This window comes from Dermacentor andersoni, chromosome 8, assembly GCF_023375885.2.
Source record: "Dermacentor andersoni chromosome 8, qqDerAnde1_hic_scaffold, whole genome shotgun sequence".
In the NCBI taxonomy this organism is placed as follows: Eukaryota; Metazoa; Arthropoda; class Arachnida; order Ixodida; family Ixodidae; genus Dermacentor; species Dermacentor andersoni.
In genome coordinates this window covers 28,391,608-28,418,718 of record NC_092821.1, presented here as the reverse complement: position 1 = coordinate 28,418,718, position 27,111 = coordinate 28,391,608, and the positions used below count along the sequence as shown (strand labels likewise).

The 27,111-nt window shown below is 45.5% G+C and overlaps 1 protein-coding gene across 2 annotated transcripts in view; it reads right to left on the bottom strand.

Moving 5' to 3' along the window:
* Positions 1–27,111, bottom strand: part of LOC140219778 (diphthine methyl ester synthase-like) — a 42,493-nt gene that overhangs the window by 12,553 nt on the left and 2,829 nt on the right. For both annotated transcript variants that reach the window (XM_072289595.1, XM_072289594.1), the window contains exons 3-5: positions 26,229–26,292; positions 22,678–22,786; positions 12,458–12,578 (exon numbers count right to left, since the gene is read on the bottom strand). In XM_072289595.1, the coding sequence (XP_072145696.1) occupies positions 12,458–12,578; positions 22,678–22,786; positions 26,229–26,292 (294 nt within the window). The remainder of the gene's footprint in view (positions 1–12,457; positions 12,579–22,677; positions 22,787–26,228; positions 26,293–27,111) is intronic.

Here is a 27,111-nt window from a genome sequence, read left to right as displayed (position 1 = left end):
TGCGAATCTGGCCACTTTAGCCCTAATCGTACCGAGAGTGCTCCTCGGAATTTTGCACGCTGCGGGGACATCCAACTTCTCATCGCGTTCTACGCGATTTATGATTTCGAGCTTTACGACGAAAGGCGAATTCTGCCGCTTCATCACGGCAACACTGCGGGAGAAGGCCCACAAGGCGCAAACACGATAAACCAGATAAGCAGCCAGACAACTAGCACTTTCGCCATCTTGCACGAAGAGGGCACAAGAGCCTCTGATTGGCTGTCTGAGCAAGCGCTGTAAGCGGGCCAGGATCATTTTTTGCTGGGGAGTGTCGATAGATAGTGATCTAAAGAAAGGAAGGACGCTTGATTCTGCAACCCGTGAGGGAGCACAGCGAAGCGTCGTCAGGGGAGAGGGAGTGGGAAGTGAAAGATGATAGAGAAAGAGGGAGGATGATAGACTTCACTATGCGCGACAGGGAGTGTCGACGGCTTGCCCGAACAGCCCGAGGTAGCGTAAAGGCAGCGCGGTCACGGTAGGGAGAGCGGTTGGATGGAGCCGCGCCGCCGGGTTTCCGCGCGACCGCGAGGGAAAGCCAACTTCTGGGGGCACTTTTCCGCTGCTTGATGTTCCATATATCGGGAGTCACTGCAATATTTGTTCGATGTAAGCGTAATTTTTGCTATATATACTCATTGTAACTATACCGTGACCAGAAATTGTTCGATATATAGAATAATTCGATGTAAACGGGTTCGATATAGTCGGGTTCGACTGTATTTAGTTTTCCTGGCGCAAAGGGCTCCGCCGCCGGTGCATGGGGGAAAGGAAGCGGCGCCGAGGAGAAGATGAACGGCGAGCGGCGGAGAATGCGGTGTCGACGGCAGAAGGAGATTCAAAGGCGTCCGAATAGTTGCAGCGTTATTGGAAACGTGGCGCATACGGACGCACATTGTTCGGGACGTTCGGTGTAAGCAGGCGACAGTGACGTGCCACGTGTCCAGCACGGCCACAATAAAAACAAATTGGACAGTTGTCTTTCGTGCGCCAATGGTCTTGAGGTCGTGCATAGTGCACCAGTGGACAGACTGGAGGAGATACGGGTGGGCGCAAAGATGGGCGAAGGGGGCCGTAGGTCTGTGGCGCAGGCCTCATCGCAACTTCGGCGTGCGTCAGGGGAGCGGCCGTCGGAGCTTGCTGAAGAGAAGGCGAAATGAGGTCTGCTACCTGCTCCTTGATGACAGATTGCAGAGCGGGCACCAATGGAGCATGTCCGAAATAATCGAGCATGTCCGAATTTTTGGAGTCCGAAAAATCAGTCGGCGACTGTAATGCCGTTTTGGACCCACGGTCACGGCAAAAATTCTGGGAAATCCGACGGCGAAGAGTTCTTGCATCCGAAACTTCGGGCATTCTTATACACTGACCCGATGGGGTACTTGGTGGTGCCGCGAAGCCATCCGAATTATCGGACGTCTGGAAAGTCGATCGTTGACTGTACACTGGCAACTCCTCCAGCCGACGACATGGAGTCAAAAATTATTTGTTATGATACCTCTCTGTTACTCGAGCCAGCATTACTGCGACTTTCATTCCCTTTCAATAAAACTGCAGCTAATTTTCCCTGATAGAAGAACAAATTCCCCGAGTATTTCCAGACTGCTCAATATCCCTGAGAATTCCCAGTTTTCCTGGTTGGTAGACACCCTGCTTTCACTGTGATCATTCGCTCGGTTATAAGGGACAACACCGGTGCTGGCCACAGGAATGGGCGCCTCAGAGCTGTACTCTAAAAACTAAAGGGAACCTGCTCAATATTGGCATAAAGGAAAGCAATCACATCTGCAGAGGTACTTTCATGTTTCCTTGCCAGCCTTAAATGTAGTGTTTTGGTCTGTGGAGCAACGTTACTTCAGTACAAACAGCTCAACACAGCAATGTTTCTACGTTATCTTTCTCATCAGCACACTTTATTTTCACTGCAGCATAAGGGGGACCTCAAATTATCCCTATCTTGCACCAGCTAACTCCAACTTATGCCTTCAAATTTCCTAATCCCATCACACTCCCGATTTCTCCATAATCCTCAACTGCACTTCTCTTTTCTTAGCATTCATTTTGTAATTCTAACAGACTGATGACTGTCTGCTCTATGCATTATGTGCCCAGCCCAACTCCATTGGTTCCTCTTAATATCTACTAGACTATCACACTGCCATCATCTCTGTCTCTTAATATTATGCTGGCTATTTTCCATCATAGCTTCTTTTCAAGCTTCTTTGTTATCCTCCCACATCTCAGCCCCACATGTTAGTACCAATGGAACGTATTGCATGATCCCCTCTTCAAGAATATCAGTAACATTTATAACTTGAGAGCACCTGCCGTCTGTGCTACAACCAATCTTGAACAATGGAAATTTAAAACATTCAATTAGTTAAATTCTGGGGTTTTACGGGCCCAAACCACAATCTGATTATGAGGCATGTTGTAATGGGGGGTTCAGGATTAATTTTGACCAGCTGGAGATCTTCAACGTACACCCAATGCACAATACATGAATGTTTTTGCATTTGGCCCCCACTGATATGTGGCCAGGATCGAACCTGCGACCTCAAGCTCAGCAGCGCAGTGCCACAGCCAGTGGCTTGCCGCAGCAGCTTCCACCTCCTTTGCCTGTGCCAATACTGGTGGCAGCCTCACCACATCATCATATCACATTTGGCACCTATTCTACAGTCCGCTGCATGGTGTTCCTTAACCCTGAAAAGGTCAGACACCACACCACATCAAGGAAAATCAAAAGAACAGACAAGCATTATCGGGGACCAAAGCAACATTGTGTTGGACAGCTTGAAAAAAAAAACATATTTAAGGTCTCCAACAATGGGCGAACTTGCCGGACTTCAAATTTAAAAAGAATATATTACTGTCAGAGCCAAAAAAGTATTAAAATTTGATGAAAAATGGGAATCGAAAGATGGTGGTTATTAAAATTTAATTAAACTGCGAACTGAGTTTTGTAGGACATTGTGAACAGGCACTCCTGTGGCCACAGCAATTAGAAGTGAAGAAGTGGTCCCATCAATTTTTCATGCAATCCTAAAAAAAAAAAATTGCTCGATAATTAATGTTAAAGGCACATAATATTGGTTAATTAGAAGTTATTTTTCAATCCAGAGTGTCAATGCGACCATAATTTTCCAATAAAATGCACAATTTTTCACATGCCAAACAGCTCCCCGTGCCGCACTTGCACCGTCACCATCGCAGCTGTCTGCAGCACCACAGTTCACTGTTCAGTCAACGCCGGTGCATCAGCTAGTCCCTTTCCCTGTCTTTCAACAAGGGTGTGTCAGCCATGCACTGGGTTTAATCCGCACGTCTTTCCCCACTTCTGATCTTGAGTATAGTCACGACATTTGATAATGGCAATTTTACGCCTGACCCGCCTTATACGACGACCCTGGCGAAGCGTTGGACGGAATGGCGGACAAAAAAAATGCCGCGGGTCTCTTTCCTCATTCCCGTCTCTCCGCATGCAGAGCACTTGACACCGCTCGACCAGTTCGCTTCGGCACAGCTTTCTTCGTCTCATCGTTTGTTTCTCTCTCCCCCACCAGCAGCCGCCCGCGACACTCGCTGTGCTGAAATGGTACCTTTTCTTCTCCACTATCACTTTCTCCCTTTTCTCGGCAGCATTGTCTCGTCGCGTTGGAGAAACATTTCTCTCCTTCCAGTTTCCCAGCACCAGATCGCCGACAAGGCAGCGTGGAGAGGCCTAGGTTTATCGCATGTGTTCGTCGTAATCCTAGCGACCAGCGTTCAGTGGAGGTTGAGAGTTGTGTGGAGCAACGCAACGCAAGATGTCCTGAAAGCGGACAGTTCTGTCGCTTGGCGATAAGCTGAATATTGTTACGAGGATGTTGCGAGTATATAAAAACTATATTTACAATATATATACAGGATGAGTCAGAATAGTTAAAATGGCTGACCACTAACAACACGCAGCAGCCAGCGTCTCCGATCTTCTTCCTCCTCTCTCTTCTCTCATCCTTCCGTAACAGGACCCCCGGGTGGCGAAGCGCCGTCTTGGCACATGGCAGGCGAAGAATTGCGAGTGAAGTATGGCTTCTGCCGCGAAACGTGCACGACATCGACAGGCGTCTGACTTGAGGATGCATCACAGTGCAGCGGCGAAATCTCGTAATTGACGTTGTTAACTTGGCGTAGGGACTTCATAAGGCCCTGTGTAGTGAGAGAGAAGCTTCTGGGAGAGGCCAACACGATGATATCGTGACCAAAGGAGCACCCAAGCACCTGGTGTGAACTTAACATCGTGATCACATCGATCGTAACACTCTTTCTGTATATGCTGCGAGGCGAATACACGAGATTGGGCGACTTGGCGTGCCATGTGAGCATGATCGACGACTTCAAGAGTGTACTCAGTTGCAACACGTGGCACAGAAGGGATTGCCAGATTGCACTCCGGCGATGATGGACTGTAAGGATGTGTCGCGTTGTTGTTCAGTGCGCATGTCGGTCATGTCAGTCAAATCATCAACGCAGGTTACCGAATCATGCGCAACAGGATTGGGAGGATCCACGGGGTGACGCGAGAGGCAGTCAGCATCCTTGTGGAGGCGTCCAGTCTTGTAATGGACACTAAATGAAAATTCCTAGAGCTACAAAGCCCAGCAACCAAGCCGTCCAGTCGGGTCCCGTAGGGAAGACAGCCAGCAGAGCGTGCGGTGGTCTGTGACGACCAAAAACATGTGGCCATACAAATATGGCTGGAACTTGGTGACAGCCCAAACTAAAGCCAAGCACTCCTGCTCGATGATGGAGTAATTTCTCTCGGCAGGTGACAGCAGGCGGCTGGCGTAAGCTATCACGCACTCAGTACCATTCTGGTGTTGGGCGAGAACAGCACCAATGCCATAGCCGCTTGCGTCAGTGTGGACTTTGGTCGGTGCACACGGATCAAAGTGGGCAAGCATGTAAGGGGCGGTCAGAAACCTAGTGAGAGCGGTGAACACGTGAACCTGCTCTGGGCCCCATGAGAAAGGCGTGTTCTTTTTTAGAAGATCTGTCAAAGCTCGAGCAATGTCGGCGAAGCTTTTGATAAAATGGCGAAAGTAAGAGCACAGTCAACAAAGCAGCGCACGTCACACGGCGCAACATTTTCTGGATCTGGTTGGACACCGGACGCGTCAACGAGGTATCCCAACACAGTAATCTGACGGCGCCTGGACTGACACTTCGTGGGGTTCAGTTGAAGGCCGGCTTTTCGGAAGACCACAAGAATTGCAGCGAGTCAGGTAAGGTGACTGCCGAACGTGGGAGAAAAAACAATAACGTCATCAAGGTAACAAAAACAGGTGGTCCATTTGTAGCCCCACAGAAGAGAGTCCATCATTCGTTATAGTGTCACAGGAGCATTGCACAGGCCAAAAGGTACAACTTTGAACTGATATAGGCCTTCCGGCGTGATGAAGGCCCTCTTCTCACGGTCCATTTCATCAATTGAAATCTGCCAGTAGCCGGATTTAAGATCGATGGACGAGAAGTATTTAGCTCCGTGCAAGCAGTCCAAGGCATCATTGATGCGTGGTAGTGGGTGAACGTCTTTTTGCGTGATCTTGTTTAAGTGCCGATAGTCAACGCAGGAACGCCAGGTAAGATCTTTCTCTTTCACAAGGACGACAGGCGAAGCCCAAGTGCTGGCTGATGACTCAATGGCCCCTTTGCGGAGCATTTTGTTTTCTGCTAATTGGATGACTCGACGTTCAGCATGCGACACACAATAGGGACGCCGACGAATAGGATTCGTATCTCCAGTGTTGATACGGTGGTGAACAACAGATGTTTGGCCTAATGGCCTGTCGCCGAAATCAAAGATGTCACTGTATGATTCAAGCAGGAGTCGTAGGTCCGTGGCCTGTGCAGAGGTGAGGTCAGGTGCAATCATTTTCGCTAAGTCATTCGTTAAGGAACCAGGGCTGTAAGCTGCAATTGGGGCTAATAAGCCACTCTCTGCATTCAGACTCTCAATGTCAAATTCGCAACATAACGCATAAAATGATCATTAATCATGGCACACAATCTTATTTCCCTGATGCATTTGTTCTACGTACTGAAAGGTGATGCTCTGGCTATGGCTCAAATAATTGAACAAGCCAGAAAAATCGGGCTTCCTCTTGATTGCGCGGGAAGACAGAGCTCATCAAGCCACCATCCTTCTCGGCTCACCGTTCGCACGCTTTCACTTACTCGTAAAGCATACAGCATTCAAGGCAATATGGGATCTTATCGCATTTAATCTTTCTACAGAATGCAACGCTGCTCCGCTCCGGCGATCGCTCTTGGTTTTTGTTCTTTAGATGATGTCTTTAACAAAACCTTGAACCTAGATGCAAGAAAAGTGCCAGGAACATAAATGGTGATACTGAAAAATCCATTTTTGGATCAAAGTGGTGTTTAACCATAACTGTTGATGCCAACTTCACTATCATCAATGTTTACGGATATTCAAGGGCGAGTTCACATATAGCTAACTACAGTAGCCAACAGATTTTTTGGAGACCAAAAATTCAAACTTGATGGGTATTCCGAACTTCATAAATGCACTGTCAGGATTCCGATAGAGCTAATGCGTTTTCGCAACCGATCTTTCGGGCAAATTTAGGCCCCAAAGTTCGATTTTCCAGACTAAACCGCTTGATCTGAGCCATGCTACATAATCTTGGAGGCCACCATTAGCCACCATACCACCATGCTGGATTTTCCGCTGGCTTGGCTTCCAGTGGCCCACTCTATAGCCTCCAAGATTGCAAGGGGCACGCTATCAATAGAAAGCACATGCCATCCTCCCATCTCAGAGGCCATGCCCGCTCTACTTTGGCTGACAAAATGCTCCAAGGGATGGTACTTTTTCTTTTTCCATTCTTTTTTCGGTCAGCACTATCATCATAACCACTTCATGCGGGATCTGTTTTCTTTTTCTGTTTCTAAAGTTTCGGTTGCTATTTCGCACCTGGTGTGTCCTGTCCACTGAGCACGTGTGTCTAATAGACGTCGGATCTTTATGTGCATTTGTGCGGCTTCGCATTTGTGTGATCGGCACCACGTCCTGTGCCTTCGCGAGAGCCAAGTGATGCAAAGACACGTGGCTCATTTCTATATCTCCGTGGCAAACTCTGTTGGCGGAGATGACCAATGCGGTGAAGCTCTTGTCGACTGTATACTGAGACAACGTCACTTTCGCAAATCGAAGCAAGTCTGATCTCTTCCAAGCATAGTATGAGGCAGGGAATTATTAGCGATTTCTTTTTTCTGCTTTAAAAGCCTTAAAATTTTATTTTTTTGACTGAATGAGTTTTTCGGACTGATAGATTCTTCAGAATATTTTTCGGCCCCACGAAGTCCGGAAAATCGGCCAGCAACTGTACTTATACAAGGACCACTTTTTTCGGAGCTATCAAGTTAATTACAAACAGGTCCTACTGTGCTCTCTTATGGCACAGTGGACATGTACCTCTGTATGTACAAGTTCACATGGCACGTGTTTTCTGGTCAGCTTCATTTTTGTCTTCTTGATATCTGTTTTTCTCTGCAGACTTACTATGTTTGTGTTTGTGCTATATGCACAGATGTTATACAGTTTAACTACACTAAACGAATTCTGCTTCAATTAAAGTTCCTGTACAACAAATAATTTTCGTTTCCCCGGCAGCGGTCCATAGCAGTCAGTGCATAAATATCTCACCACAATGAAGACTTTTTCTAGTGTCATTCGGCTTCAACAAAATTTGATGAAGCAATTCAACCAAATCAAGTCAAAAATTCCATTTGCCACATAGGAAACAATTAGACACATTTTGTTACATTTTGGCACATAAATATATGTATACAAAGTTTAAATTGCATATTGGCACCACCAGAAACTGCCGCTGATGACCAAGAATTAGGGCTGCTATTGCTCAATGGCGATGGCGATGAGACTGGCCTTCCTTTGCCAATGGCTTCTTACTTCTCAGCCACAGACATTCTGATGCCGAAGCTCAGTCATCTTGTTGGTCCAAGCTGCATCTCAGCATTATCGGTGCGAAGCTAGTTTAGTGCAACTGCACAGTTCATGTTGTGCACGTGTGGCTCCGTTTGGTTTGCTCAGAGAAGCCTTTCTGTGTTTTTAGCAATAAGTGAAGCTTTTTATCCTTTGAAGATAAAGCTCGCATCCTGGCCAAAGTCACAAGTAGACAGAAGAAAGGTAATGTCGCAGAAAAGTTTGGAATGCCTCCCTGTTTGCTGTCCAGCAGTCTTAAGTCTAAAGAAACAATAGAGAAAGCACTTGCATCAGGCACATCAGCCAAGTGGAAGAAGCGGACGCCGTCGGCGCACAAAACGCTCGACCAGGGCGTGTACATGCGGTTTGTGGAGATGAAGGCAAAAAGAGATACCAGTCAGTGGAAACGCCGGGCAGCAGAAGGCCCTAAATTATGCTTTCCTGCTGGGAATAGACGACTTTAACACAAGCACTGGCTGGCTAGGCAGATTCAAGGCCTGCCATGACACTGTCGGCAAGACGCTTTGGCTAGTCGGCATCAGCAAACACAGGCAGTGCATCTGCCTGGATGTCAACAAACGTTTCCTCGTTGTTGAAGGACTACGTCATGTGTGACATCTACAATGCTCACCAGAGAGGCATTATTTTTAGATGCTGCCATCGAAAACCCTCGACATGAAAGGTCAACATATAACGGTGGAAAACACAGTAAAAAGTGCATGACCATGCTGCTGCGTGCTAAAGTGGACGAATCCATCAAGCACCCACCACTATTTACTGGGACGCGATAGGATCCTTCCAATAAGATACAGTAGAACCTCGCTATACGTTACCATTATGTATGTTTTCCCTGCACTAGCGTTTGAAACCGAGAATACAGAAAATTACCCAACAGATTACGTTACTTTTTTACCGGTTCATACCTTCCCGCAAAAGCAAAATTTTTTCAGCACCAACGTTCAGTATGTCACCAAACTGCGATCGTATGATACTTTTTCCGGCCGCTAAGTCTCACATAAACAAGAAAATGCGCTAGGCATGCGCGATTGAGAACAGCGGCATATAGCTACCCCCCGCAGCAGCTTCACCGCAGTACTCGCCCACCCGTCTTACGTGAAAATGCTGGCACGCACTCAGTTTCTCATTTATGTATCTTCTCCGGGGTCTACAGTAAGCATCTTCGCCTGTTTCACAGCCCGTGGTGCCGTCGGAAGCTTAGCGCACGTTTTTGATAGGCGATAGCCAAAACATGCTTTCGTTCCCTGCTGCAGACTGCGATCGTATATGTTTGCCGGCCACTAGATCCCATATGAACAAGAAAAGGTGTGAGGCACATGCGATTGAAAACAGTACATAGCTGCCCATCTCACGTGAAGACAATGGCGTGCACAGCTTCTTATTCTGGTATCAGCAACTCTGAGCCCGGGTCGTTGCATGCTACATTCACAGCTGTCATCGCCAAATCTACTGCGATCAGCATCTTTACCTGTCTGTGTTACAGTGCGTGGTGCATATTGCCATTGGTAGCGTACTGCACGCTTTTAGTAGGTGATAATCTAAACGTGCCGCCGTCCCGTGCTGCAGGCAGCACGACTAGAGCATCACGTTTCGCTTCGGCCGCATCCGACGTCACCCACCAGCTCGAGTTTGTTTCGGTTTCCCGTTGCCCTCTTACAGTGAAACTCCAGCGATTCTTTGACCATGTCAAGGTAATGGAACATTTAGGTTCCCAAGACCCCCTGTCACGTGTCTGATAGTAGAATTGTAAATCAAATTCGCATATAATTGTAAATAAGCAAAAAAGTGAAAAAACGAAACCGAAACCTGACCAAGCAGCTGAGCGAACCTCTTCGTGTGACGTCACGAGTGTCTCCACAGGGAAAGGCACGCAAGGCGTGCCGGTCTCGCCCGCTGGCAGTGAAGAGCAGACACTCGGCTGAATCGTGACCGCGCCGGACCTTCGGGTGACAATATGTCAGCTACACCAGCTCTTCAGATCTGTCAAATATTCTGACAAATTCAATAGCCACGAATAACCGTTCACATTTGACCTGCCACTACGAGAGCCAGCGCCCATGCACTCCATATCATGCTGCAACATGAAGAGCAAGGCTAACCCTAATTATTGATTTTTATATGTGCTGCTTGCTATTTTAGGTGTTTTACCCCTTCTCATGGAAGCGCTTCGCATGTTAACTATAAGATGTGGAGCACGACTTTCCCCGTTTGTATCTCACAAGAACGCTGCTGACAGTCCAAAGCACCGAACGGTACATTTGTTTACATTGGCAGGTACTGCGACCACTCCTCGTTCGCTTGAGGCACAATGCTATAGCCGCTCATTGGTGACCTCAATTAATGTCAGAACATATCAAAACAGGTAGATTCTGTGCGTGTAGGCACCGTTGCATCACTCTGATTCGCACTGATATAAGCGACCACACATCTACTTTTTTTGTTTTAGAAAGGGTCGATCTGCCACTTACGTTCGCAATACGATGAACAAAAAAACGGCATACCAGCGGTTTTCAAAGCGACCCACTGCCAGGCCTAGCAGACAAGCTCGTCTGCTAGGCCTAGCTGCCATAGCAACAGCCAATCAGAAGGCGCCTATCAGCACGTTGGCGCACTGAGCTAATAGGAGGGATGCGTGCATCGCGAGGTTCGTCAGACCAGCCCCTGACTGTTTCACATTTGCACTTTTTCTATGCGGCCATTGTCAGCGAGGGTACAGGGAACTGTAAGGCGGAACTTTGAGCACTTAAATGATACCAAGATCGCGGCCCTCAGTGGCGGAAAATACGAGAAATAGCTCTGCGAACTCTGGCGTTTCTGCGCGATTTTGGGGTCGTTTCTCGCCATCCGCACTGACAAAATAATTATTTTTTTCGGAAACTTAGGGTGCGTTGTTGCGCAAATCGTTTTGATCCAGTGTAGATTAGGCATTACAGATGCCGAAACAAGTAGTTCCTAAAGATTCTTTTTTTCGGTTTTTCGTTTTTAGGACCTGTGTCCCCCTTAAGACGGCATCGCTGCAAGAGGTAAGAGTTTGGATTTTTTGTGCAGTTTCATTTGAGACCTATACCTTCGTTCAAGAGCAGCAAATGTGACGAAGACGACTGAATGCAGTCACCGATGGATTTTTTTTTTACTTCAAAAATTCGGACTTGATGAATATTCCGGACTTTATAATGCACTGTCAGGGTTCCCATAGAGCTAATGCATCTTCGCAACCGATTTTTCAGTCAAATTTAGGCCCTAATGTTAGATTTTCCAGACTAAATCGCCCATTCCGAGCCACACTAACCGATCTTGGGGGCCGCCACATTTGGTTTTCTACTGGCTTGGCTTTCAGTGGCCCACTCTATGGCCTCCAAGATTGGGGCGTGCTTTTAATAGGGAGGATGCGACATCCTCCAGTCTCGGAGGCCATGCCCTCTCTTGCTTGGCTGACAAAACGCTCCAGGGGGCGGCACTTTTTGTTTCTTTATTTTTTCGGTCAGCACTATCCTCATAATCACTTAATGTGGGATCCATTGAATCGTTTTTTTTTTACTTTTAATTGCTATTTTGCACGCAGTGAGTCTCGGACCATGTGTGTCTCGGAGACGTCACATCTTTGTGCGCGTTTGTGTGGCTTCGCATTTGTGTGATTGGTACTACCTCGTGTGCGTTCACGTGAGTCAAGTGGTGCGAAGAAACGTGGCTTGTTTCTTCTATCTCCGTGGCGATCTCCAGCAATGCAACGGGGATCGCCAATGCGTTGACGCCCTTGTCAGACAGTATACGGAGGCAACGTCACTTTTGTGCAAATCCAAGTGAATCTGATCGCCACTGAGCGTAGTATGAGGCAGGGCATTATTAGAGATTTTTTTTGTAAAGCTGCTTTAAGCCTTATTAATTTTATTTTGGAGGATGAAAGAGTTTTTCGGACTTTAGACTATTTCAGACTATTTTTCTATCCCCGCGAGGTTGGGAAAATTGGTCGGCGAATGTAACGATGTTCATAGTTAGCTGCTAGTGGTTACGCGATTCTGCAAAGCAACTCAAGCACAGTTTAAGGCTTCAACGAGTAGCCATTAGGCTGTCTCATTTTAGGTACGCAACCTGTCAAACGTCCTCCCAAAAATGTGCTGGTCTTACACATGCAAATACAGTAACTGTTTAAGAATGGTGCACAGTGGGTTACAAGGGATGCTGCAGTGGAGGGCTCCATAGTTATTCCCTCCACCTGGCACTTGTTTAGCATGCACCTAAATTATAAACGCACACGCGTGCTTGTGCAAGCACTACGGATGGGAATCAAACCCATGACCTCGTGCCCTTAACAGCCAATAAACAATGACCACAATACTGCACAGCAGTGTACTGTAACATGCAGTTCTGAACAGGCAGAACTCTTCTTACCAAGCAGACAGAGTGTGTGGAGACCTCGCTTGCGGTTGGCTGCGATCTTGTCGTAGTAGCTGTGCGGCCTGCACGTGTCGGTCCACATGACGATGGACACCGTCTCACCAAAGTTGTACAGCTGCATGGAAGGAAAAGGTTTGTCATATCATCATCACGATCATCGTTCTACTTATGGAGACTGCAGAACAAAAGCCGCTTCGGTGATCTCAAATTACCCCGCAGTGCGTGAGCTAGCTACATAATCCAACAGTAAATTTCCTAACCGTGACATACGTTGATAATAATACGTTGATAATCCTCTGCCAGCTGCTACTGCCAACATGTGAAATAAAAAAATTTTAGAATCACCAAGACACACTTGGAGAGGGAAGGGGAAAATATAACAGGCATATTTTAAAACGTATTCCCTGAGCACAAGTCTTTTATGGGACACGTACATATGCAAGTTATAAATGGTGATTAACTTTATATAGCAGCAGCAGCAAACTGAATAGCACCACCTTAGCTTTTAGATAGCAGTGACCTTTTCATCAACTTTGCTTTTGCCGATGTTGCCTGCTCCAGAATAAACTTGCTCGAAGCAGGTACCCCTTTGGAGTACTTTTACAATCACATGTCTTCCAAGGGCATGGTCGAAGACCAAAAAGCAATTTTTTTTTCTATTTTTGCTTTGTTGAGCTGCTTGCTATTTTAGGTGTTTTACCCCTTCTCACGAAAGCGCTTCGCATGTTCACTATAAGATGTGGAGCACGACTTTCCACGTTTGTATCTCGCAAGAACGCCACTGACAGTCCAAAGCACCGAACGATGCACTTGTTTACATCGGCAGGTACAGCAACCAGTCTTCATTCGCTTGAGGTACAATGCTATAGCCGCTCATCGGTGACATCAATTAATGTCAGAACATATCAAAACAGGTAGATTTTGTGCATGTAGGCACCGTTGCATCACTCTGATTCACACTGATATAAGCGACCACACATCTTCGAAAATAGCGAGTGGGAGATTGACCGTAGTATGGGAGCGTTGTTATGCTGCCTACTTATCATTCTTCGTATTCCCTTCATGCACACAATATGTTATGTTAAGTGGACATAGATCAGGACTTTGTGACAATGTGTAGGTTTTTTTGCGAGAACGCTGATGCCAGTATAGACAGCTGCTGCTGTATTGAGAGGCCTACGCTTGCCCATTTGGGATACGAGGCAAACAGTGCACCTCGGAAGCTAAATAATGAGTCTGCATGACAATACGTAAAAATGCACCCAAGTTCGTAGTCGCATTTAATTTAGGGAAGTGCCAGTGAGTGCAGCGGGCAGCTTTCCGTCGCAAACGGCAACGTACCGATGTCGATACTGCTCCATATCAGATGGAGCAACAACGCAAGGATGGAGCTACGACACAAAGGATAAAGCAACAACGCATCATCTATTCAGCTCTGCTCACTAATCCGCACCATTGTCTTTTTGTTCCTTAACATTAAAAGTATCAATTTCTGTTCCGCTAGTAATTTCCCAGTCCATAGCTTCTCCTCGTGTTATACTAAAGGTTTTCTCCACCTCGCTTATTGCTGCAAGTAAATACTAGTTTAATATTAGAATAATGGCCTCAGTTTAATAAAATGCACTAAATTCAACTTTCGACGATGCCATTTTCTTTCTGACAAGGCCATTCTCCATGATTCCCCTTAAGCGGGGACATAGGTCGGAGACCAAAAAATCGCGAAAAAAATTGTTTTTTTTAAGTGGTATTTGCATAATATACATACACTGTCGCATGTTCTGAACAAGTTTCCCACGTTATGGATCAATATTTTAGCCGCAATATCAATTTATGTAACCGCGGCAAGCTATATTTTGACAGAAAGAAGCATAAAAAGGGGGCTTTTTTCATGCCACGCCGCTGCTGAATGATATATGCTGTCGCGGCCATCTTGGTCGTGTTGGAAAGCATGACTTCTGTTCTTCAATTTCCTGCCACATTTTCGTTGGTCCCCCTATTCGCTTATTAGAAATACCGCACCAAAGAAAGTCCCAGCGTGTGACCCCATTCGCCCATTCAGCGCACGTGACTAAATAAAGTCCTGCGATTGGCTTAGGTGGCCGTCGTCTGCTGCGGTGCGCAGACGCGCTTGAAAACTGAACCGTGACACCATTTTGAAAGCCGCTAGCGTAGCATGTAGTGATGTCGGAATGTCAGGAGTTCGCCACTCAAAACAAGCTTGGCAAGAAAAGAAAGCGAGCGCGCTACAACTTCAAAAAAGTGCTCCGACCCTGCCGAAAAACACAGCGAAGACCACCCGCCGGCAGTTTCAAGCGATGGCTGTGACGCGAGATGCAATGGACCTGGCGAGAGCGAGCCAGGCCTAACGACATCGCCGGCTGATAGTGATCGCAGGAGCAGAGTTTGGCACGACACAAAGATGGTGCAGCCAGCGGAATCGCTCTAACGACAGAAGCAAGCAGGGGAAAACCTCCAACAGCTGGCGAAAACTTTAGCAACGAAGCGGAAATTGGACATGTGTATGAGCGTCAATGACGGTGCGGGCAGGCCGGCGGAGATGGAGTCACGCCTTTAGGTTATCAGTGCAGTCTCTGTGGTGGCTCCATCACTTTTGACTCAGAGGAGCGAGAATATGGTCTTGCCACCAAGCTTCTTGCCATCTGTGAAAACTGCGGCGATGTTGTTTTCGAGTGGAGCTCGCCGCGCATGAAAAACAACAAAATGGTCAACCCCTTCACACTAAACATTCTCACCGCTCGTGCGATGATTAGCACTGGAAATCGACAAACAGCGATGCACGGCGCTTTTTCTGCAATGAATATCTCGCACCGTGGCCTTCATAACAAAAACGTGGCAAGGCTATCTCAAGCAGAAGCTGGCGCTGGCATTGTCATCTGCTGCCCAAAAGCTGAGGGCCGCATGTGCACTATCAGTGAAGTCATTGTATAATGACTTGAAACTTGTGAACTCCGGGAATATAGCGGTATCCTACGATGGCTCGTGGATGACGTGCAGCCATTAGTCGCACATCAGAGTAGGTACAGTCATCGAACTGTTCTCCAGACTTGTGCTTGACTTCGTTGTCATAAGCAACTTCTGGGCTGGGTGTGTGCGTGGCCCGAAACCTGGTGACCTGGACTACCAAGATTGGAAGGCAAGCCATATGTGCCAAAAAAATACAGAAAGAAAAGCAGGGGGAGATGGATGTTGAAGCGGCACTTATACTATTCCAGAGGTCACTTCAGCTGCACAAACTGAGGTACACCACAGTACTCTCAGATGGTGATAGTCGCGTATTTCTTGCTCTCAGACAGGCCAAAGTGTATGGCTTTGCGAAAGTCGAGAAGGAAGATTCTGTGAATCACGTCCAAAAAAGGATGGGGACTGCTTTGTGCACTCTCATTGCCAAACACAAGTGCTCTGCTCCTGAAACACTTCGTGGCAAAGGAAAATTGACGGGCGACCCAATCACCAAACTCAGTGCCTGCTATGGATGGGCATTAAAGTCCAACAAAGGGGATGTGAAGGCTATGCAAAAGGCTGCGATGGCAACATACCATTACATCACATCAAGGTTACAAACCACAGTCTTTGCCCATCTGGTCCGGACTCTTGGTGCCGTCAGAATGCTGCACAAGCAAAAAATGAGCCCATCCCAAAGAATCGATATAATTTGCCTCTCCATGTTTGTCAAGCCTTTCTACCAATGTATGAGCGCCTCTCAGAAGAAAAATTGCTCCGAAGGTGCCAGCGCAGCAGGACCCAAAACAATAATGAATGCTTACATTCCAAGATTTGGGCATTGGCACCTAAGGAACAGCATGCCTGACTTTCTGCTGTTGAAGCTGCTGTGGCTGAGGCAGTAATAAATTTAATTCGGGGAACAAGACAGCTTCATCTGCCGTACTCCAGGAGCTTCATTTGAAACCGAGGCTACCGAACAGCATGAGAATGTCCGAGAAAGATAACCGGCGAGCAGCAGCATCAACCCGAAGCGTGCATCTGCAGAAAATCTGAAACAAGCCCTCAAAAAACCCCATTTAGCTAGCTGTACGCAGACAGATTACATCCCTTGCGGCTACTGACCATTTAGATATGTGGATATATCAATAACGTTTGTTATATTTGAATAAAAACGAGCTTGTCTGTTTTCTTGCGTTTTCTCAAAACATTAATTTTTTAATATTTGCATCCTTCAGGGAGCGATTTCGCAGTAATCGAGGCACCTAGAATTGTAATTTTTGTTGCAGTACTGAGCTACATGAATAATGCACACAATGGTAGGACCAGATTTTTGTATCTCAGTTTCAATATTTTTTTATTGTCCGTACATTGAACAGCCACTTTGAACCCATTTTGAACAAGAAGCTTGGATGTGCTGTATAATTGTTAATAATTGTTATACCAAAAAACTATTCCTACCATTGTGAAGCGTATAGTTCCTAGTATACAGCTATGTACCGTAAAGCAAGATTTTGATGAGTAGATGTTGATCCATTGTTCCCAGAAACATTAATTATTTAGTTAACATTAGAACTAATTGGCATATTTTTAAAACAATTGCATATTTGGAATCAGCATAAAAACTTAGCAAGACTGTGCAGTTTCATTAAATGCGGTAAAGGGGGTCTTAATGAAGGTCAGAATACCCACTTCCCCCTTTAAACATAATAAAAAAGTGGCTTCTGCACAAGAGGCTTTATATTGTCACGTGGTGGTGACGTTGAAGAAAGAACACAGTAGCAATACTGTGAACAAGAAAACTAACTTTTATTGGGCGAACCTGTGCCCACAAAACAGGCTACACTTATAGCGCAACGATAGCGGCGAACACGCTCGGCGATCGTCGAAAATCTGCTCAGCGGGTCAAGTGCGTCGGTTTTTATACAGCAGCCATCGAATGTTCCAGACTAATCGCTGGGACCCGCATGCCTTCCACAAAGTTCTACAACATTCGAGTCACGCGATGAAATCAGATAACACAAGGTTCGGCGACAACAGACAGCGGATAGAAGCATCGATAACTTTCCAGAAACTTCGGATACATGCAGACGCGTCCAGCGCTGTGCGATAACATTTGTTAGCCGGCGTATGTGGTCGCCAGTTAAATATAAGTACACGTGTCAATATGCTACGGGTGCATTCTGCAATTTTCTCCAGTTGTAATCTAAGAAATGGTTTTGAAACATGAGGCCTTACATGATTGTGTTGTTGTAACCAGGTGCGATGCCACTGCACGCTACACACATGATGAATGATGTCGCAGACGTAATAGCAGATGTCGCAGATGCTTAACAAGAACATGCACATTTTATCCATATTTCCCACACCACTTACTAAAGCGGTAAATCATAAGCAAGGGCTAAACTTATCAATAAAAATTCTTACTAATAGTTTTGCCAAGAATAGGCTTGTTTTGCCATGCTACATTTTTTGTGTTTAGTGCATAAAAATACAAAAGGCTATGTCCATAAACACATGTTGGTCCTCGCAAGGCAAAAAAAAATGGGAGAGTGCCCTCAGAGGTTACCTTTTTTTACCTGATTTGTGAACGACTGTAGTGCCGACAGCCAGACTATAACACATTGATTTCTTTCTCATAAGATTGCACTATGTTCGCATTCACGTGTAGCCTGCTTTTTTTTTTTTTGCAATACAGACATGACCAGAACGTTATTGGCATCAGTATGCGGCTGCTATGATGTAGTTAGCTCATATGGAACATGACTGGATATGTTCTTCCTCATTTCTTTTCTCTCTTCCCTTTTTTGCAAGAGAGACAAAGATATAGGATGACTGCTGAATTGTAAAGCAACACTATGAATACTGCCTGCTGTTCCCTCTGAAATGCATGCCCACACACAACCATTCTTCGAGTCTGTGCTGCGCATGGCAGAAACATTGGACAAGCTGTGAAACGAAAGAGTTGTGTGGCAACCAAGTGATTAGCACATACGGCTGTGAACTGCATGTTGCCACCAGTGTTGCCACCCTAACGGATTATCTGCTAGATCTACTCGACTCTGTGTCCTTTTAATGGAAAAAGTAGGCATTTGGAGACTTTTTACTGAAATATAAGCTAACCTTTAGCAACGCATTTCTAGCAAATTTGAGCACATGATACTGGATTATAAGCCAACTTGAAAAAATGTGGAATCGCGGGTGGTTAGCTCTCATTAAAAAGTTTTGATTTGGACGATAAGCGTGTGCAGCTTATCTGAAACTAAACTTGGTCACGCCTCACCTTATACAAGAATTGGTGTCACAGAAAGCAAATGAACGAGCATCACGACTGTAGTGAGTGCATCAAGGACACAGAACTTCTGGTGTGAAATAAATGGTTGAAAACCCATTCTAGCAGACTTCACCACCTCAATGCTGTACTGTAGCCAAACTAGAAAGCTGAAGCTGAACAACAGTTCAACCACATGAATTCGTTTAAGACAAAGCTCCAAAGAAGATTGCCCCCAGCACAGTTGCATATCATGGTCATCAGAGCTGCGTTGAAAACGCACAGAAAAGGGGTGTTTTGACTACAAGCTTCCAGAGAGAGTTATCCGGCTCACTAACTGCACTCATGACGCTGTAGCGGCACAACTATCGCCTCCAGAGTCGGTGAAGAAGACGCCTCACATGGTATTGGCCGTTCCCGAGATCCTGCGGCACCATGGGTGGTTGGCGTAAATAAATTGCGGCTACGGTGGCTACCTCTTCACGCAGCCTCCCACAAATTGAGTGACTCGGCCTCCCACAATGCCTACAAAAAGCGAGTGAGTCGTTAAATTCAACCAATGCTGCAAGGCGATCAGAACATCTGGTCTGCCAAGTGGGAGACCAGGGCCCACATACTGACGACAACGAACTAGCAATCATGTTTTGACAGTTCCATGCATATGTGCCTGTGCCAAAAAAACAGAAGCACTGTGGTCATAGAGAAAAGATACATACAGGAAAAAAAGTTACCACACCACCTTGCATATTTCTGCAAGAATGTGACATTTTCTTCTACTCAGTGCTGATGTCCAACATGAGCTCAGCCACCATTTGAATTCTATAGTTGTTCAGGCAGTGCAGCTTTTGCTCTCATTTGTAATTATTTACACTTACTTTCATTAAACTTTAATGTGTTAACTCTCGTGACTGCCAGATTTTCTTGCTATTTAGTATTTATTTTCTTTTACTTAAGGTTTTTTTAACAAATACGTATGCTAGCGAATAATTTGGAGGTTTAGGTAGAAAAATTTGAGGATATTGGCGAATTTTAGGAACCTTTCTGGAAGAATTTTTGGCAACCAACGTGGCGACCCTGGGTGCCAGAGAGTCACAAAGTTCAATTTGGAGTGGCAGCAGTAGATAAAATACTTGTTTTTCTTCAGCATACCATAGAGAGATGCATTGGTAAAGAGCGGACACTCCTGCAGGGCCCTGCGGCCCAGTTACGGCACTGCCGCCAGCGCCCTGAGCGGCTGCTCAGACCGCTAATTTTGTCTTCCAAGATTTTAGAGCCGTGGTTTAGCTCTGTTTTGGTTTCGGTCTCGATAACAATGCTTTAGATTCTGGTTTACCTTTGGCTGCAAAAATGTTCAATACGTCGTCTCTAGCGGGGTGCAAGAGCTTTAATATTTCATTTTGAAGCGTGCCGTGCAAATGTGCATAATGAACACGCGGATCACCAACACTTTACTGGAAAAGCCGCCAATCTTTTCAAAGAACCTGCAAGGCTGAATCATCTCACGCAGACTGGAAAAATGTTGCAATCAGGGCTCTCTATATTGCAATTCTTTCACCGTTTCTTAGCCGCCTTTCTCAATTGCACACATAGGAAGCAGTGGTGCCATACAAAAAAGTATTTTTTTCTTGTTTACATATAGATTTGGACAGAAAAAATACTGGCTGACACACTTGATAAATACATAAACTAAAGAAGAATGTTTGAGCAATGACAAGCAACGCGTCAATTAAAAGTAGCACTTGCGAACCGGGCCAGGCGCATGCAGCAAGGTGAAGATCATTCACAAAACAATCCCAAATATGCATTACACTGCTCGAACCATGCCAAATGAAACGTTTGTGTGATGGTACGGGTAAGCCACATACAACAAGTTCTCTGCTTTAAACCGATGGTCTTGCAAGTGAATTTTGGAAAATTACACATGGGAAGTGATGCAAATGTTATTCTGGAAAAGATTAGGTACAAAAACAAATGGGTGGCTGCATGGTAAACGGGTGCCACAGCTGAGATGCTATGATACACACCCAAAATATGCTCACCCAGCATAACAAACGTCCTGCTAACAATGTGCTTAATGCAAGAAATGGCAAAATTATCTCTGCAGAGAAAAGGAAACCCCTCACCAAACGAGCAAGGTGACACATGGAATAAAAGCCCAGCAGGGTGGGCACAACTAACGGCACATGACCGGCGCAGCATCAACGTCTCTCTGGAAACGGGATGCGTGGATGTAACCCCGTAGATGTATGATAACCAATCTACCTTTGAGGTAAAGTGGAAGCGCAAATTGCTAAGCCGCCTGGTGGGTGGTCATACCCTTACTTGCTCAGCTGCGAAACGGCTTGAGTGTCCGCTCTTTTTGTGGGTATGTTCCTCGATGGCCATACGATGAGGCACTCCCACGCAGCAACACTGGTAAACTCTGTACAGCCACGAATATTTGTTTACCAATGTTTGAGTGCTCCTCCTAGCACCGACATAACTGGATGCCGTCAACTAGCGACAGGATTACCACAATCAGTTAAAATATTATCTGGCAAATGGAAACAAACTAGCAACCTGGCAGTGCTGATATAGAATAGACAACAGCCATTGTAAGAACACAATTATACTTCTTGATGTTCGAGTTGTGGCTTCAGTATGCACTTTTGAGCTATGCCCTCAAAAATATTAGCGTATATCGAAATTGAACGATACAGCAGTCTGGCAACCCTGATGAGTGATGAAGTGAAGCATATTCTACATGGTCAATGCGTGCGATAAGAGCATTGGTTCACTTTTGCATCCGTCTCGGCAGTCAGGCAAAGATGAGTTTCCCATATTCATATTGGGCCCCCCTATTCTCAGTTAAAATGATAAACTAATAGCGGGACAGCCATGTTATGGCCCCTTAACCCTTTCGCTGTCGGACCTTTCTGGCCGTGACGCACCCCCAGTGTCGGCTTGGTTTCAGGGAACGAGCATAACCGGGAATGAACATAGCAATTTATTTTTGCTTATGATTGGTATACAAATAACATAGTCAATGGAATATGCACATTTCAGTGTTCTGCAGCTGTTCTTAGTAAACATCATCATCATCATCAGCCTGACTGACATCCGTTCAACATCCGAATCTGACGATGCAGAACTCGCCTCTTCCTCAGATGAGATGCTGCCCGAGTCCGAATCCGAGCTCGGCTCGTATTCTGAATCGGAAGAGCCACCACTTCAATGAGCAAGCGAAGGTCCCGCACGCTCAGCCATCCGAAAGTAACCGCACGAAGGGAGGATGCGCTTTCAGTTGCCCGCACAACGGAGAGAAATGGGGCATTGCGTGATCAAGAAGACAGAGGGAGATGGAAAAAGGCTAAAACAAAGTTTGAGGGGCTTTACGTTTACTGCTGCAAGCCGGAAGCGAGGGTGCGGCGAGAGAGCGAAAGCAGCAATCAAGTCATGTGTCGGTCTCTTTTCGGAAAGGCAACGGCGCATGCCCCTGAACTTGACGCACCGTAGCAGACACACCAACAGAAGAAAAATAAGAACCTTCAACCCAGCGGAGATGGCAGAATAACCCTTGAACCCATAACCACACGCGCGCGACGCATGATCCAGCGAACGCGGAGTGACCGTGCCACTCAGCAAAGAGAGAAGGGGGAGTGGCAGTCGCACCGTACTCTTCAATACATGTACCAACACAGTGCGGGGCGAAAATATGAACTTGTAGAAAGATTCAACAGATGGCGCAGCCAGTTCAGGAGCGCCAGCTTTGCGCTCAAGCGCGAAATTTTGAACGCACGATAGAGAATGTACCGGTACGTCAGTGACACTGTGGGGGGGAAGCATGAAGACGTACCGGTACATCTGTGACAGCGAAAGGGTTAAGGAACACAAAAGCAATTTAGTCCAGCAAGGTACTATTTCAAGTGCCAGTGGTACGTACAAGGAGCACTTTGCTGAAATGTGAAGAGCCAGTTATGCGTACCACAAGAGGGTTTCTCACCTGAAGGCCACAGCAGCCGACTGCAGTCAAGATGGAGGCATTGTGCACGATCTGAGTCTGGACACCCAGCTCGTGAGCACGGAGCATCAGGTCAGAGTGGGTCGTAGCGCTGTGTGTCGCATTTGAACCAAGAGTCAACTCAAACATTGAAGAGACATTAATCAAGATTAGTGTACTAGGTTGAGCTACACAGTCAAACACACTTATACCAATACCAGTTTTAGCAATATATCAAATGTAACACTTGCACCCATGACACCGTGAATTTTTCTGTGCATTCTATGGTAACACAAACCCCTTACAATGTTTCCATGCCACATTATGGCTTATAACAATTAAATCTGGCTACTGGATGTCTGCACCTAAAGGCAAAAAAAAAAAGAAAGCAAGCCATCGCACCCGCATTGTTTGCCATGCACACCACTCGGCACCCCTTCTCTGCATCACCAGCCTCGTGCGCATCTCCTTTCTACACCTCCGAAACACGAGTCAGAGGGGTGAGAGGAGCACGACGCTCGAGGTGTGGCGAAGGTGTGCCGGGTGGTGTGCGTGGCAAACAATGTGGGTGCGATGGCTCACCCTTATATTTTCTTTTTTAAGCATCTTGCATTCTTTTTCCTTTCAGCGCAGACACCCAGTAGCCAGGTTTAGGGGAACATTGTAGCAGATGGTTTACCTTACCGTAGAACACACAAAATTTCATGGTTCCACCAACCAGTTATAAGTGGGGTCAAGCGGCTGTGCTTCTTTTCGTCCAATTAAAATGTTTGTCGGCAGGCCCCTCTTTGTTTGTTTGCACAAGCTGGCTACAACAATTAGCAGTTATAGCAATGGAATTTTTTTGGCACTTGAACATGTTATAAGTGGATTATATGTTATAGTTGGTAAAAGTATAGAATGAAAAATGTTTCCAATCAAAATAAACCACCCTCAGCGACTTCTGGAACCACCAACAATGGAAACATCAATAGAAGGCCTTCGCAGTAAAAATAGAGTATGTATGCTGTAATTACACACACACCCGTCGTCGCCTGCCACAGTACAAGCACCGACATGCCCTATAACTGTACAGACTGGCCTTCTGATCTACTAGTTTGGACATGTCTGTGGCAATTTGAGCCCTTGGGGGCTGTAAACAGCATGCACTCAACTTTTTTAGAATGGCCCAATTTTTCAGTTGTTTTTGCAACCGCTGGGGAGCCCGAAAAGTCAGACAGCGAGTATACCAGCTATTGCAGCGATACAGCTGGCTTAACATAATCTGTTTGAAAGATACCAAGACTACGTTCTCGTGTACACTGATGGCACAGAGAAAGCTCATTTGCTACTCCGAAGCTGCACGAAAAACATGCTTGCCAATTAAGTCATCTTTTGTCATCAATGACATCAAAGCTTGTAGCCCCATCTTACCAGCCGTCGGCTTCAAACTGTCAAAGATGCTAAGAAAGCGGGTCGTCGTCGCTGATACCTCGATGGCTCTGACGTATATTGAAAATACTACTCTAGGACAAATACTAGATGCGCGTCTGGCCTACGGTCTCCTAAAAAGACCTTGCTTAGGATGCCGGGTTAACAAGCGATATTCCAGTAGGTTCCAATTCAATGCGAGATTAAAGGAAATGAAATGGTGGGTGCTTTGGCAGGAACAGCTCACGGCAATTTTGGAAGCCCAGTCGGACACATGGAGAATTTTACAAGGTCTCATGAATGAACTGCGTGTGCTAAACTGTTTCGCAGTGCCCAAAGCCATCAATCTTATAATGCAGTACCAGCTAGATACTCAGGCTCCGCAACACCCTCTTAGATTGTCTCCTCCTCAGAAATGCTTGCACCAAGGACGTCCTATATTGAATTAGGTCCTCTCCATGATCGTGTGGCTACGACGACATATACCACCTGCTATTTGACTGTCCCCGGCAAAGTAAGACATAATGTTGTCGTGCAAAACCTCAGAATAGAAAAACAAGCGAAAGGAAAGAGCAGATTGATACATGGGCCCCACACTCACAACTGTTTGCTTTGATAGAAACTGCGCTACATATACACGTACAATGCAAACACGCAATAACAAGGGGTGGCAAAGCGTAGAACACACTATCAAAGGAAAGAACTTATCACATTTCAGCATCATATAAAGAAAATGAGGTTTGGCTGACACAGTCTTGACCAATAATTAGAATGTGAGAAGCTTCTAACAATTCCCACACAGTTTTATCTTTGCTTTTCCTAGGATCCTCACACCAGAAAAATACAGTTCACAGATGCAAGATCGTTAATGTTGTGAAAGCTCCGTATTCAGATCCTGCTTTAAACTTTAAAAAAAGATCACTCTAGCAAGCTTCGAGTTATTTCTGAACTAAAACACCTGAAATACAACAAAATACTTCGAAATCAGTGTGATCACATTGATGGACCAGAGTCAAGGTTTCCATGTGAAAGTGGAAAAAACAACAACCGACTGACTTGCCTTGCACTTCTCTTGAAACAATCAACCATCTCCCAGCAAAGGAATGAAAATACAATTTTGAAAGCATATTAACCAATCTGAACCGGTTCAGTGTAGTTCTTTAACATCTGTCTAAGCTCACAGGCATTACAGGCCTTTTTTTGACGGAGAGCATGAATTGTCCCTATCTATAATGAGATTTCCCCATGCTTGCTTCTGTAATACAGCAAGCTTTAGTTCTGATGTTTAAAGAAATTTGACTAGTAGCCACTGTGTTTACTCCACGATGGCAAGTGTAAAGTGGGAGTTTCTAAATGTTAAAATCAACCACACAGAGCTCCTCGGGCAATGTTAGCTGGATGTCAAAGAGTAACATTGTGTTCAGATGTTTATGGCAGCAATGTTTAGCAATTAAAAAAGGCTCTAACATGTCAAGAAAGTATTGCATGACCCATTTACCTTACCTGTGCATGAGAACTCATGCCCACAATGTTGGAATTCACCCAAAGCATGTTGGCGCTACAAAAAAGAAAAGTTCGTGCCTTTACATGTTCTTGAAGAAGAATGCATAGACTCTGCAGAACCAAATAATTGACTACACTAACAGCCTGACTGCAACATACTGTTTCAAATGACCGGAGATATACGACTTGGAGATTGGTCTTTGACTGAGCACCACCGTGCACTACACAGTAAAAGTTGTTACTTCGTGCGTCTGCAAACGTGCAAAATTATCTTGCAAGTGGTTCTTCAGGTCATGGGTGACGTGGTTAAGTTTGGAGCTCCTTGCCGGTCAGATGCATTAGTCAGGAACGAACCCTCGAAAGTTGTGCACCCTTGGAAATGGAATATGCAGGAGGCATTTTGACAGCCATAGCTTCTCTTGTGGGGACTACTGCGGCTTGAATGGTGGCATGCTGTGCTGGTGCACTGCAGGTGCGGGATGCTCAGAGGCAAGCATTGAGTCAGCCTCCAGCCTGATATCGTAAACCTCGAAGGCCTTTGAATTGTTTAATAATCTACTGAATTATCCCTTGGTGATGTAGCGCATTTCATAAATTTTAAAAAAAATCAAGATATTGCACCAAGTAACACGAGAACATACCCAAGTGGATCACCAACGACAAGAAAGGCCACATCATCTTGCACAGCAGCGTCAAGCATTTCGGCTGTAAGTGAACAATGGAAGAGTTGTTTTCACTGTCTATAAGCATGAAACAGAGACAAAGAAAAGAAAAACAGCTAGGAAGCTGCACACGTTGCCTGTTGCAGTTATGAGGGAGCACACCTTGTTTAGCTTTCTCTATGAAATTATGGCTATTCATTTATACACAGCTTTCCCATGTAAATTAGAAGCAATGTCTACAACTGCATGAAATTAGGCTGCCCTTGAATATATGCAGCCCTTTGTTTATGCAATGATATGCAATTTCCATACACTAAAAATTTCTGAAACGTTGAGAAATGTGATAGTGCTCCTTTCTGGCTTGTTAATATATACATATACAGGGTGTCCCAGCTAAGTTTAGCCAGAGTTTAAAAATATGCAGATGCCACGTAGCTGGACAGAACCAAAGTAATGTTGTTTGCCGTTGCTTGGAGATAATCAGATTATTTTTTTAATGGTACTTAATTACATAATTAGTCCTAATATAATTATTTAACTTCTCAAATATAATTAGATGAAAGTCTAAATGAGAAAATCGTAGAGCAACATGACAAGCTCCTGATACAGCTTTCTGTTGCTCAATACGTGCTACATAAAAGTGTTTTCCCAAGCGTGAAAGAAGCCCGCGAATACACGCACAGTGCCTCAAGTGGCCAGCGGCGTGGCAATTTTGCATGCATTTGTGGGCTTCTTTCACGCTCGGAAAAACACTTTTACGTAGCATGTATTGAGCAATAGAAAGCCATATTGGGAGTTTTTCATGTTATTCGACAATTTTCTCATCGATACTTTTCATTTAATCGTTATACTTTAGAAGCTA